The 14,096-nt window shown below is 46.3% G+C and overlaps 1 protein-coding gene across 1 annotated transcript in view; it reads left to right on the top strand.

Moving 5' to 3' along the window:
• The window catches only part of CDR2L (cerebellar degeneration related protein 2 like), a 41,303-nt gene extending 27,893 nt beyond the window's left edge, over positions 1-13,410 (top strand). The window contains exon 6 of the mRNA XM_063960667.1: positions 10,668-13,410. Coding sequence (XP_063816737.1) covers positions 10,668-11,255 — 588 coding nt within the window. The 3' untranslated portion in view covers positions 11,256-13,410. The remainder of the gene's footprint in view (positions 1-10,667) is intronic.
• The last annotated feature ends 686 nt before the right edge of the window (positions 13,411-14,096 follow it).

Genomic DNA, 14,096 nt, shown 5'->3' with positions numbered 1-14,096 from the left:
CTCCGTGTCCAGTATCATTCCCAGGAATGGGAGCCTCCGTGTTGGATCTAGGTGAGATTTCGGAAGGTTCAGAATCCACCCGTGATCCTGGAGGTGTTTTGTTGAGAGACCAATGCTGTCCAGCAACCTTTCCCTGGACGGGGCTTTTATCAGGAGATCGTCCAGGTACGGAATTATGTTCACTCCCTGTTTGTGGAGTAGAAACATCATCTCTGCCATCACCTTGGTGAACACCCTCGGTGCCGTGGAGAGACCAAATGGCAGGGCCTGGAACTGGTAGTGACAGTCCTGCAGTGCAAACCGTAGATAAGCCTGATGAGGCGGCCAGATCAGAATATGAAGGTACGCATCCTTGATATCCAGAGACACTAGGAATTCCCCCAACTCCAGACCTGAGATCACCGCTCTCAGAGACTCCATCTTTAATTTGAACACTCGTTAAGTACGGGTTCAAAGACTTGAGGTTCAGAATCGGTCTTACCGAACCGTCCGGATTCGGTACTACAAACAAGTTGGAATAGTATCCCTTGTTTGGTAGATGAGGTGGAACTGGAACAATGACCTGAGTCTGTACCAGTTTTTGGATGGCATGCTGTAAAGTTATACTTGCCTCTTGTGAAACTGGCATGTCTGAGTTGAAGAATCTGTGAGGTGGGAGCTCTTGGGACTCCAGTCTGTAGCCCTGGGAAATAAGATCTATGACCCAGGGATCCTGGCACGAATTTGACCAGATATGACTGAAGAATTGTAGTCGGGCTCCCACCTGACAGTCTTCCAGGCATTGCGGTCCACCATCATGCTGAAGTCTTTGAGGAAGCAGAGCCTGAGCTCTGTTCCTGAGCACCTGCAGTTTGCGTGGTTTACCTCTTGCACCGCTGGAAGACGTAGAAGCACTTCTGGATTTGCCCTTGAACTTGGCCGTCCGAAGCAGAATAAGTCTTTTTGGTCGGGGGGGCTGCGGAAGAAAATAGGATTTTAATACCTACCAGTAAATCCTTTTCTCTTAGTCCGTAGAGGATGCTGGGGACACCAAAAGAACCATGGGGTATATACGGGATCCGCAGGAGACATGGGCACTTTAAGACTTTCAAAATGGATGTGCACTGGCTCCTCCCTCTATGCCCCTCCTCCAGACTCCAGTTATAGGAACTGTGCCCAGGGTGACGGACATATTTCGAGGAAAGGATTTATTGTTAAACTAAGCTGATATTCATACCAGCACACACCTCAAGCACGCCGTACAACGTGGTATTCAACAGAACACAAGCCAACGGCATGAACAATTTCAGCAACAGGCTGACTATAAACAGAACACAACAGGTGTGTAACCATAACTAATGACTGCAGATACAGTACGCACTGGGACGGGCGCCTAGCATCCTCTACGGACTAAGAGAAAAGGATTTACAGGTAGGTACTAAAATCCTATTTTCTCATACGTCCTAGAGGATGCTGGGGACACCAAAAGAACCATGGGGTTATACCAAAGCTCTAGAATGGACGGGAGAGTGCGGATGACTCTGCAGCACCGATTGACCAAACTTAAGGTCTTCATCGGCCAAGGTGTCAAACTTGTAGAACGTTGCAATGCCGAGACCCCCTGGGCAGCCGCCCAGGATGAGCCCACCTTTCTAGTAGAATGGGCTTTTACCGATTCCGGTAACGGCAATCCAGCTGTGGAATGAGCATGCTGAATCGTGTTACAGATCCAGCGTGCAATGGTCTGCTTGGAAGCAGGACACCCAACCTTGTTGGGAGCATATAGGACAAACAGAGCCTCTGTTTTCCTAATCTGAGCCTTTCTGGCGACATAAATCTTCAAAGCTCTGACCACATCCAGAGATTTTGACTCAGCGAAGGCGTCAGTAGCCACAGGCACCACAATAGGTTGGTTCATGTGGAAAGAGGAAACCACCTTCGGTAGAAATTGTTGACGTGTCCTCAATTCAGCTCTTTATCATGGAAGATCAAATAAGGGCTCTTGTGAGACAAGGCCGCTAACTCAGACACCCGCCTTGCAGATGCCAAGGCCAACAGGATGACCACTTTCCAAGTGAGGAATTTCAACTCCACCTTCCGTAAAGGTTCAAACCAATGCGATTGAAGGAACTGCAACACCACATTAAGATCCCATGGTGCCACTGGAGGCACAAATGGAGGTTGGATGTGCAACACGCCTTTCACGAAAGTCTGAACTTCTGGAAGGGAGGCCAATTATTTCTGAAAGAAAACGATAAGGCCGAAATCTGTACCTTGATTGAGCCCAATTTTAGGCCCGCATCCACACCTGCTTGTAGAAAATGGAGAAAACGTCCTTGCCGAAACTCCTCTTTAGGAGCCCCCTTGGATTCACACCAAGAAACATATTTTCTCCAAATACGGTGGTAATGTTTAGACATTACCCCTTTTCTGGCCTGAATAAGTGTGGGAATGACTTTACTGGGAATACCCTTAAGGGCTAGGACTTTGCGCTCAACCGCCATGCCGTCAAACGTAGCCGCGGTAAGTCCTGATACACGCAGGGCCCCTGTTGTAACAGGTCCTCGTTCCTCCTGGAATGAAGATCGCTGACAGAGCGCTTGTATGCTTTTCCGCCCAGCGGAAAATCCTTGTGGCTTCTGCCATTGCCGCTCTGCTTTTCGTTCCGCCCTGACGGTTTATGTACGCTACTGCTATTACATTGTCCGACTGGATCAGTACAGGTAGATCTCGAAGAAGATGTTCCGCTTGCAGAAGACCATTGTAAATGGCCCTTAACTCCAGAACATTTATGTGGAGACAAGTTTCCTGACTTGACCATCTTCCTTGGAAGTTTTCTCCCCCAGCCTCGGAGGCTTGCATCCGTGGTCACTCGGATCCAGTCCTGTATCCCGAACCTGCGCCCCTCTAGGAGGTGAGAGCTGTGCAGCCACCACAAGAGTGATACCCTGGTTTTGGAAGACAGGATTATCCTCCGGTGCATGTGTAGGTGGGACCCGGACCACTTGTCCAACAGGTCCCACTGGAACACTCTGGCATGGAACCTGCCAAACTGAATGGCCTCGTAGGCCGCAACCATCTTCCCCAGCAACCGAATGCATTGATGGATTGACACTCTTGCCGGCTTCAGAATTTGTTTGACCAGACTCTGAAGTTCCAGAGCCTTTTCCACTGGAAGAAAGACTCTCTGTAGTTCTGTGTCCAATATCATTCCCAAAAACGACAACCGCATTGTCGGAATCAACTGTGATTTTGGCAAGTTTAGGAGCCAACCATCTTGCTGAAGGACTGTCAGGGAGAGTGCAACTTTTTTTACCAACTGGTCCCTGGATCTCGCCTTTATCAGGAGATCGTCCAAGTATGGGATGATCATGACTCCATCCTTGCGAAGGAGAACCATCATCTCCGACCTCACTTTGGTGAAAATCCTCGGAGCCGTGGACAGACCAAACGGCAACGTTTGAAATTGGTAATGACAATCCTGAATTGCAAACCTCAGGTAAGCCTGATGCGGAGGATAAATGGGAACATGTAAGTAGGCATCCTTTATGTCTACCGACACCATAAAATCCCCTTCCTCCAGACTGGAGATCACTGCGCGGAGAGACTCCATCTTGAATTTGAATTTCTTTAGGTGGAAATAGGGATTTCAGGTTTAGGATTGGTCTGACCGAGACGTCCGGCTTCGGGACCACAAACAGGCTCGAATAAAAGCCTTCTCCCTGTTGTGACTGGGGAACCCTGACGATAACTTGATTTTGACACAACTTTTGTATTGCGTCGCAAACTACCTCCCTGTCCGGAAGAGAAGCTGGTAAGGCCGATTTGAAAAAACGGCGAGGGGGAGCATCTTGAAACTCCAGCTTGTACCCTTGGGATACTATTTGTAAAACCGATGGGTCTAGGTCCGAACGAACCCAAAACTGACTGAAGAGTTTGAGACGCGCCCCCACCGGTGCGGACTCCCGCATAGGAGCCCCAACGTCATGCGGTGGAATTGGCAGAAGCCTGGGAGGACTTCTACTCCTGGGAGCCTGACAAGGCTGGTGATCGTTTACCTCTTCCACTTCCTCTAGTAGCAAGGAAGGAAGAACCTCGGCCCTTTCTTTATTTATTGAGCCGAAAGGACTGCATCTGATAGTGATGCGTTTTCTTTTGTTGTGGAGGAACATAAGGCAAAAAGGATGACTTACCCGCGGTAGCTGTAGATACCAAATCATCAAGGCCGTCACCAAATAAAGCCTTACCTTTATATGGTAGAGATTCCATACTTTTCTTGGAATCAGCATCAGCATTCCATTGGTGAATCCACAACGCTCGTCTAGCTGAGACTGCCATGGCATTGCCCTTTGATCCCAAAAGACCAATATCTCTCGCAGCTTCCTTAAGGTATGCTGCAGCGTCCTTGATATAACCCAGCGTCAAGAGGACGCTATCCCTATCTAGGGTATTTATTTCAGAAGACAAGTTGTCTGCCCACTTTTCGATAGCACTACTTACCCACGCAGATGCAATGACAGGTCTGAGTAGCGTACTTGTGGTCGCATAAATGGACTTTAACGTAGTTTCTTGTTTTCGATCCGCAGGATCCTTAAGGGCCGCCGTGTCAGGTGACGGGAGCGCCACCTTTTTAGAAAACGTGACAGAGCCTTGTCCACGGTGGGTGGTGACTCCCACTTTTCCCTATCTGCCGAGGGAAATGGATAAGCTACCGTAATTCTTTTGGGAATCTGAAACTTTCTGTCAGGACCTTCCCAGACTTTTCCAAATAGTGTGTTCAGTTCACGAGAGGGAGGAAACGTTATCTCAGGTTTCCTTTCCTTTATACATACAGACCCTTTTATCAGGGACAGTCGGGTCTTCAGTGATATGTAATACCTCTTTAACCGCCACAATCATGTACTGAATGCTTTTTGCCAACTTTGGATCTAATCTGGAATCGCTGTAGTCGACACTGGAATCAGAGTCTGTGTCGGTAGCAGTGTCTTCCAACTGGGCCAGCATACGTTTTTGTGACCCTGAGGGAACCTGACTTTGCAATAACATATCTTCCACAGATTTCTTCCATGCCTGGGTCTGAGACTCAGACTTGTCTAATCTCTTACTAATACGAGCTACATTAGCATTCAAAGCATTCAACACATTTACCCAATCAGGAGTCGGCGATACCGACATGGTCACCCCCACCTCCTTTTGCGTCTCTAATACAGCCTCCTCCTTTGAAGAGCACTCAGCCTCAGACATGCCGACACACGTGTAATAAACACCCACAGACACACTGGGCTTATAGGGGACAGACCCACAGAAAAGCCTGTCAGAGAGACACAGAGGGAATTTGCCAGCTCACACCCCAGCGCCAAATCAATGGGTCTGAAGCGATTACTAAAATGCCCCAGACCTGTAGCGCTTTTTATATTATATTATTACACCAAACAACCTGGCCCCCCCTCGTTTTGCACCCTGATACTTGTTCAGCAGTGTGAGGAAGGACCAGCGTCTCTGCAGCCAGCTGAGATGAAATGGCGCAGAGTGAGCTGTGGGGACAAAGCTCCGCCCCCTTAATGGCGCGCTTCCATTCCGCTCTTTGTAATACTGATTATACTGGCGGGGGTTAGGACAGTGCCTTTGCACTAATGTCCTCTCTTGCCAGTTTATGCTGTGGATTTTAAGCTGCCCAGGGAGCTAATGGTGTCCTGTAGCCAGAAGCAGAGCCATTAACTCACTAGAAGTTGGTCATACTTCTCTCCCCTCAGTCCCACGAAGCAGGGAGGTTGTTGCCAGCAGCCTCCCTGAACACAAAAAAACTAACAAAAAGTATTTTCAGAGAAACTCAGTAGAGCTCCCCTGTGGTGCTTCCAGTCTCACTGGGCACAATTCTAAAACTGGAGTCTGAAGGAGGGGCATAGAGGGAGGAGCCAGTGCACACCCATTTCGAAAGTCTTAAAGTGCCCATGTCTCCTGTGGATCCCGTCTATACCCCATGGTTCTTTTGGTGTCCCCAGCATCCTCTAGGACGTATGAGAAAGATACGTAGACTTACCCGCAGTAGCTGTGGAGATCCATTTGTCCAGTTCATCTCCAAACAAGGCCTATCCTGTGAATGGAAGGCCTTCCATGCCATTCCTGGAGTCCACGTCAGCAGTCCACTGGCGTAGCCACAAGTCCCTGTGTGCCGACACTGCCATAGCGGTGGTGCGTGTGTTAAGCACACCTATTTTCTTTATGGCTTCCACCATAAAGTTTGCAGAGTCCTGTATATGCTGCAGGAGTAAGACAACATCCCCCCCTAGCAGTGGCGTGCGGTGGGGTGATGCAGGTGAGGCAGAGCCTTTCCTGTCATACTAACGTTTGTGCCTGAGTTTTGACTGTATAAGGTATATGAAAAATACAAAGAATATGTTTGAAATATCATCTTTGCATTATGCTAATCATTTTTATAGCCAAAACTCTGGAGTAAAAAGTCTATGGCAGGTGAGGCAGTGCCTCACCTGGCTAACTTTTCCGCACATCTCTGATCAAGACTCACCCAATTTCCAGGAGTTTATACTGCTGCACCTGTATATAGGCCCTCATTCCGAGTTGATCGGTCGCAAGGCGATTTTAGCAGAGTTGCTCACGCTAAGCCTACGCCTACTGGGAGTGTATCTTAGCTTCTTAAAATTGCGACCGATGTATTCGCAATATTGCGATTACAAACTACTTAGCAGTTTCAGAGTAGCTTCAGACTTACTCGGCATCTGCGATCAGTTCAGTGCTTGTCGTTCCTGTTTTGACGTCACAAACACACCCAGCGTTCGCCCAGACACTCCCCCGTTTCCCCGGCCACTCCTGCGTTTTTTCCGGAAACGGTAGTGTTTTTTCCCGCACGCCCATAAAACGGCCTGTTTCCGCCCAGTAACACCCATTTCCTGTCAATCACATTACGATCGCCGGAGCGATGAAAAAGCCGTGAGTAAAAATACTATCTCCATTGTAAAATTACTTGGCGCAGTCGCAGTGCGATTATTGCGCATGCGTACTAAGCGGAATTTCACTGCGATGCGATGAAAAATACCGAGCGAACGACTCGGAATGAGGGCCATAATGCACAGATCTACGCTTTGGCTCATATATTGCATGTAAATCTGGCTCTGGTGCTATCCAGTGCCTCCTGAGCTATTTAGCTCACCGCACGTCCCTGCCCCCTAGATAAGGAATCTAACCTCCTCAATTAGGTTACCTGACCATTTTGCAATGGCTTTAGTGATCCACGCACATGCAATAGTGGATCTTTGGGCCACCCCAGCAGCTGTGTACAATGATTTGAGTGTAGTCTCAATTTTACGATCAGCCGAGTCTTTTAGGGAAGCTGCACCAGGAACAGGCAATACAATTTTACGTGACAGCCTAGAGACTGATGCGCCCACTATCGTTGGATTTTCCCATTTTTTCCTATCCTCCAGAGGAAAAGGAAAAGATGAGAGCAACCTTTTAGGGATCTGAAACTTCTTATCAGGATTAACCCATGGTTCTTCAAACAGGGTATTCAATTCCTTTGACACAGGAAAAGGACTTCTTCTTTATATTAAAATAAGATTCCTCACTCTCCTCTAACACCTTATCAGGAATATACAGAACATCTCTGATGGCCTCTATAAGAGCCTCTATTCCGTGTGACAGAGCCACATCCCCCCCCCCCTCCAAGTCTGACCCATCAGCATCAGAGTCAGATTGCAGGATTTGGGCCAGAGATCGCTTTTGCGGACAAATGGGAGGGGACTGAGACGCTTTTTTGGGGACTAAGGGGGTCATTCCGAGTTGTTCGCTCGTTGCCGATTTTCACAACGGAGCGATTAAGGCGAAAATGCGCATGCGCATGGTACGCAGTACGCATGCGCTAAGTATTTTAGCTCAAAACTTAGTAGATTTACTCACGTCCGAACTAAGAATTTCCATCGTTGAAGTGATCGGAGTGTGATTGACAGGAAGTGGGTGTTTCTGGGCGGAAACTGGACGTTTTCTGGGAGTGTTCGGAAAAACGCAGGCTTGCCAGGATAAAACGCGGGAGTGTCTGGAGAAATGGGGGAGTGGCTGGCCGAACGCAGGGTGTGTTTGTGACGTCAAACCAGGAACGAAACGGGCTGAGCTGATCGCAGTGTAGGAGTAAGTCTCGAGCTACTCAGAAACTGCTAAGAATTTTGTATTCGCAATTCTGCTAATCTTTCGTTCGCAATTCTGCTAAGCTAAGATACACTCCCAGAGGGCGGCGGCCTAGCGTGTGCAATGCTGCTAAAATCTTCTAGCGAGCGAACAACTCGGAATCACCCCCTAAGTCTCTGTTCATAAACTCATCCACAGTCTGTTTTAAGTATTGCGTCTCTTTCTCATACAATTTTGTAGAAAGAGTGGAAATCATTCCTTTGAGAGAATTAACCCACTCCGGTTCAGCACCGCTAGCCTGTGAACCCTGAGTACCCAACAGTGAGCCCCCTGGTGAAGAGGAACACTCCACTGTACAAGAAACACACTCTTTGCCTGACTTAATGTAAATCTGACAGGCCACACACACACACAGGAAAAGGTTAATCACAATTAACCCACAAAGAGCCCTTCAGGGAGACACAGAGTTGTTTGTAGCCAGCCCCCACCGCGCCGTTATCGCTAATGCCAAGCTTAGTCGGGTCGCTGACTAAGTACCCTGATAGGGGACTTAGTACACTAATAGTCGCTCTCCCCCCCCTGCTATGACCCCCTGATACCGCTGAGGTAATCCAGAGTCACACCGGAGGAGCTGCGCGTCCCTGTCCTGTCAGCGTCTGTGTCCACTACAGAGGGAAAATGGCGCTGGTGAGCTGCTGGATCCTCTCATAGTGAAGCCCCGCCCCTTCAATGGCGCGCGGCCTTCCCGCTTTTTTATACTGGCTGAGGAATCTGGTGCTTAAACTGGAGAGAAACCGTTTTAAGGCTGTGTTGCCAGTCTGGGTACAGTGTACTGAGACGCAGTTGTGTACTGTGTCTGGAGACGCATTCCACCCCGTTTAGAAGCCGTGTGTCTCCGTACCTTTGTGCCGCCATAATTGCCGGCGCCCCGCTAACCGGGAAGCCGGCTCAGGACTCACCACTCTTCATTCTTCTGGCTCTGTTAGGGGTGGCGGCGTGCTGCGGGAATGTACGGTCGCCGTGGTGGGGCTTGCGAATAGTTCCCTCAGGAGCTCAGTGTCCTGTCAGCGGGGAACGGGACCATTAACCCTTCAAGAGGTTGGGCTGTTCCCCTCCCCCGCCACCACCCTAAGTCCCACGAAGCAAGCAGGTTGGTTCCAATCAGCCCTGCCTGAAAACAACAAACATAGAAAATAAAAGCAGAAAACGTTTCAGGAGCTTCCTTCAGCGTGACCGGCTCCTCCGGGCACATTTTCTAAACTGAGTCTGGTAGGAGGGGCATAGAGGGAAGAGCCAGCCCACACTATCAAATTATTAAAGTGCCCATGGCTCCTAGTGGACCCGTCGGGTCTGGGACTCCAGGTCGACATCAAAAAGGTCGACACCAATTGGTCGACATAGCTTATGTCGACGTGGACAAAAGGTCGACGTGGACAAAAGGTCGACATGATTTTTTTATGTTTTTTTGGTGTCGTTTTCTTTGTATAGTGACCGGGAACCCCAATTAGTGCACCGCGTCCCCTCGCATGGTGCCTTCGCTCCGCTTTGCTCGGCACAGATTACCGTTCCTATCGTAGTCCACGTGGATCGTTAAGTATGAAAAGGTTCCAAAAAAGAAAAAAATTGTGAAAAACTCATGTCGACCTTTTCCCATGTCGACCTTGTTCCGGTCGACCTTTTGTCCATGTCGACCTAAGGTGTGTCGACCAATTGACGTCGACCTAAGGTGTGTCGACCTTTTTGTTGTCGACCTGGAGTCCGGATACCGACCCGTCTATACCCCATGGTACTAAATGGACCCCAATATTCTCTAGGACAGGCCTGGCCAACCTGTGGCTCTCCAGCTGTTGTAAAACTACAAGTCCCATCATGCCTTGACACAGTTTTGCTATTAGGGAATGCTAAAACTGTGGCAGGGCATGCTGGGATGTGTAGTTTCACTACATCTGGAGAGCCACAGGTTGGCCAGGCCTGCTCTAGGACGTAAGAGAAATATTAATATGCTAATCTGTGGATTGTAGCAACTTCTTTTCCTGTATTTCCTTTCCCTGAGATGTAGTCATCATGTCAACCATCTCAATGTTGATAGTCAAAAAGGGCAACACTGTAATGATGAATGTCATAATGTTGACACATGAAATATTGACACAGTTAAAATGTTGACAGTAGAAATTTTAGGAATAGGGTTAGGGTTAAGCTGACCATATACCTTAAGATTATCTTTCCAACCGTCCAATTAGTTAGTTAGGTGGAATGAAAATCTAGTAATGTATAGGAGCAAATGATAATCGCCTATAATCGCTATATATTGTTCAGATAAATTGTTTAAATTTCACGGTTTTAACCAGTTTGTCTGAACAACCCTTTTTTGGGGGGGAATAGTTTGCTGGTAGAAAACATCACAGATATGTGTCTTATAGTTAAAGTAATCAGCGAATATTCATACTTGCTATATTTGTTTTCTGGAAAGAGAATTCTTTGAGTGCATTCTGTTTATATATAAAGAGAGTAGTATTAAGTGATTAATTGATTTATTCCTATGTCAACAGGTAAAGCGTTACCTGCTTGGCCAAGGCGACAGCCTTTCTCAGGCATTGCTGGAACCACTTAACAAAACCCCAGAAACGGATGACCCAGAGCCATTAAATGGAGAAGGGGATGTGAGCAGGAATCAGACCCCTCCAAACTCAGCAGTCAGGAAAAGCTGCAGTGACACAGCTCTGAACGACATCGTGGGAAGAGACGCTGCTAGCCGACATGAGGGAAATTACACATTACATGCCAACAACACAAGGCGTCGTGGCATGTCCATCCTGCGTGAAGTAGACGAGCAGTATCATGCACTGTTGGAACGATATGAGGAGCTGTTGGCCAAATGCAGGCGGCACGATGACAATCTTTGCCATGCTGGAGTGCAGACTTCCCGGCCAGTGTCAAGAGACAGTTCTAGCAGAGACCTTCCTGCAGAGGAGATTGAGCCTGAGCGGGCACTGACGCTGCAGCTAGAGGCTGCAGACCGGAGGCTGGAACAGAGCCAACCAGAATATAAAGCTCTGTTTAAAGAGATATTTAATCGTATCCAGAGAACAAAGCAAGATATTAGTGCTGGGAAAGGGCCAGTGGGAAGTGATACATAAAGAGCCCAGATTTACAGCTATTCACACTAACTTCCTGCATTCCACATAATGCCTGTCAGAGCACTTTTTTCACACTGTCCCATGATGCCAGTTGTAAACTAACTTATAACACTAATCCAATGTCGGGTCTGAGCAGACTGCTTCATGGATAAGCTTTTATAGCGTTGACATGCACATAGATACATTAAATATTATTTACACATATATTGTATGTATAGTGCTGTTGATACAGCCATGGATGCATTTATCTGTAGGCAAATTCAGTAATTCTCTTTCCCCATTTCATGGGTAACACCACCAGATAGGTGTATGTATGTATGTATATATATATATATATATATATATATATATATAAGGCAAGGAGGGCTCTTTAGCTGTTGCTGAACTATAGTTCCCATGATACTTTGCAATCAGTCAGTGCTGAAGGTTGCCCATCCTGCATGAATTGTAAGTTCTTGGCTGGTGGTGCTATGCAGACGTATACATTTTTTCAATGCCTGTCCTTCCTGCAGACTGACAGACCATTGTTCACTTTAGATATGTGCATTACATTGTTTCTTGAGCAAACATTGCTCTTTACTAATGAACATATAATATGCAGCACAAGTATAAACAATGATGTGTACAGGTATTATGTAACATAAAAGGTACTGTAGTGCACAGTTGCTAAGACGCACATTTCCTGTGAGATATAAGTTACTTGCTCTAGCATTGTTTGCAGAGCAGATCTGCACTCCTATTTAAATCAGTCTGTCTCTGCACTTTGCTGCTAACCCCATAATCCTTTTCAAGTCTGTTTGTTAATGTGTCTCTCCCTACCAAACCCAGATTCCTTAGAATATTGCAACTAAAAAATATGATACAGGTAACCTCTGCCAAAAGTCTAAACAGTATTGAAAATGAAAAGTTTACACCGCTTTTCTCTGATGCTGGACCTGTCATTGTGACACTATGCTGAGCATCTATCCAGAACACCATAAATATTGGAATTCCGTCCTGTTGCTCAATAGGGACATATGATGACAATGTGAAAGCCATGCTTCTAGCACTTTAGGGATTATATGCATCATGCCATAAAGGTGCTGTTGGGAGCCCAAACATGTATGCAATAAGATGTTGTTCTGTTGTATTACTCTGTGCATTCTGTACCCACTATACTGCCCTATATGTATACAGTCTAGCTGGCCTTATTTCACTCCAGTTACATTCACATATGTGCTTTGTAAGGAGTTCTTCAGCAAGAGATGTAACTGCACTTATAGATTCCCATTACTCCAGTCTTGTCATGAAGAGATGCCAATAGGTAATGAGATAAAGGGATGTGTCTCCATGACATTGCCTTGTTTTTGCTTCAGTTGCAGCCGCCTCTTCTAAGCAGTTCCTACTATTATATGACCCACATCATGGAGTCGTAGGTTTCTGTCCTGCTTTTAACACTTGTTTTTTAATTCAAATGACTGGGCTGAATTTCTCTGTGTTGAAAATGTTTTAAAATCAGCTGCTTAATTGCAATTGAAAAACAAGTGTGAGATGGCATCTTATAACTTCATCTCGCAGTGGAATACCTGAGATTAGCAGACCTGTGCTGTCTGCTTATCAGTATTCATTAATTCAATGCTTCATGGTGTTACAAATAAACAGAAAATGTTTCCGCAGTCTGTTTTGCTTATATGCATCTGTTTCTAGTCCTCCATTTCGTTTATTGTTTTCCCAGTGGTTTGAAAATGGCTTTATTCTATTTCACATTGACACCCTTGATATGTAAGAATCTGTTACAACGCTGCCACACCTGAAGTTTATGATATCAGTTATAGATCGGAAATCCATATGATCCCTTTGCATTAGTATGTGTGACTGGACCTCAGGAAGTTAGACGTTATACATTGGAAACTCAGGATGCAGAAAGTAACATTCTATAGATGTGCAGAATTTTCAGGTTGGGGTAACACCCTTCCTCCAAATCTGTCACCGTGGAGGTCAGTATTTTCTTTACCCCTACTGTATTGAACTGGATTGACAATGTATATCTCAGTATTAGCCTCAAATAAGCCATCTTGTATATTGGCAGTAACTGGGGCAATTTATTTACTCTTCTATTTATAGTTGCTTTATTCTTCAGGTAATAAATATTCTAATAAACCAGGTGTTTGGTGTATACTGTGTTTAATATTAACTGATTTGTATATTCATCTTAAAGGTCCACTACACCCAAAATACAAGTACAAATTGTTTCATACACAAGTTTTATACATCCTACAACTGGAGAAACACTCTCGAACAGTGGTTCTCAATCTCTTTTAGCACACATACCCCTTAAAAACTAGAGAATCCCTATCTGTCCATGTCCCATCTGCCTCCAAAGCTGGGCTAAAGGTTTCTGATGTGTTAATCAAGGAAGCTGCAGGTTAGCTACTGCTGTCTGGAACCATCTCAGCCACTGAGACTGGGTTTATACACTTTCTCTTCACATTTATTAACCACTTTTCCATGGGAAAATGTCTACAGCAACACATAAAAACTCACTATCTCTGTAGGGGGGTCAAATAGGTGAGGCAAGGCATGGAACCTTTTGTGCAGCCTTTGAGGAAGTCATCCGGGATGGTACTAACATTTTTCGGGAGTGAAGCATCAGTGCAGTGGGGGATTGTACATGTGCTAACTGTGGCAGAATGGTTAGTGTTGAACGTTGCTGCATAAAGCGTTTTAGATTTATGACCCCCAATAATATTTTTGCAAGTTTGTGCTCAGTAGTGTTAGTAAATATTATTTTAGCCATTATTAATAATTTTCCCCTCCCAGAACCTTGATATTCTGTGGAACCGATTTTGAGAATCGCTGTTG

Source organism: Pseudophryne corroboree, chromosome 3 (assembly GCF_028390025.1).
Source record: "Pseudophryne corroboree isolate aPseCor3 chromosome 3, aPseCor3.hap2, whole genome shotgun sequence".
Classification (NCBI taxonomy): Eukaryota; Metazoa; Chordata; class Amphibia; order Anura; family Myobatrachidae; genus Pseudophryne; species Pseudophryne corroboree.
The sequence above is the reverse complement of the archived record's forward strand: the minus strand, read 5'-3'. Positions and strand labels throughout refer to the sequence as shown.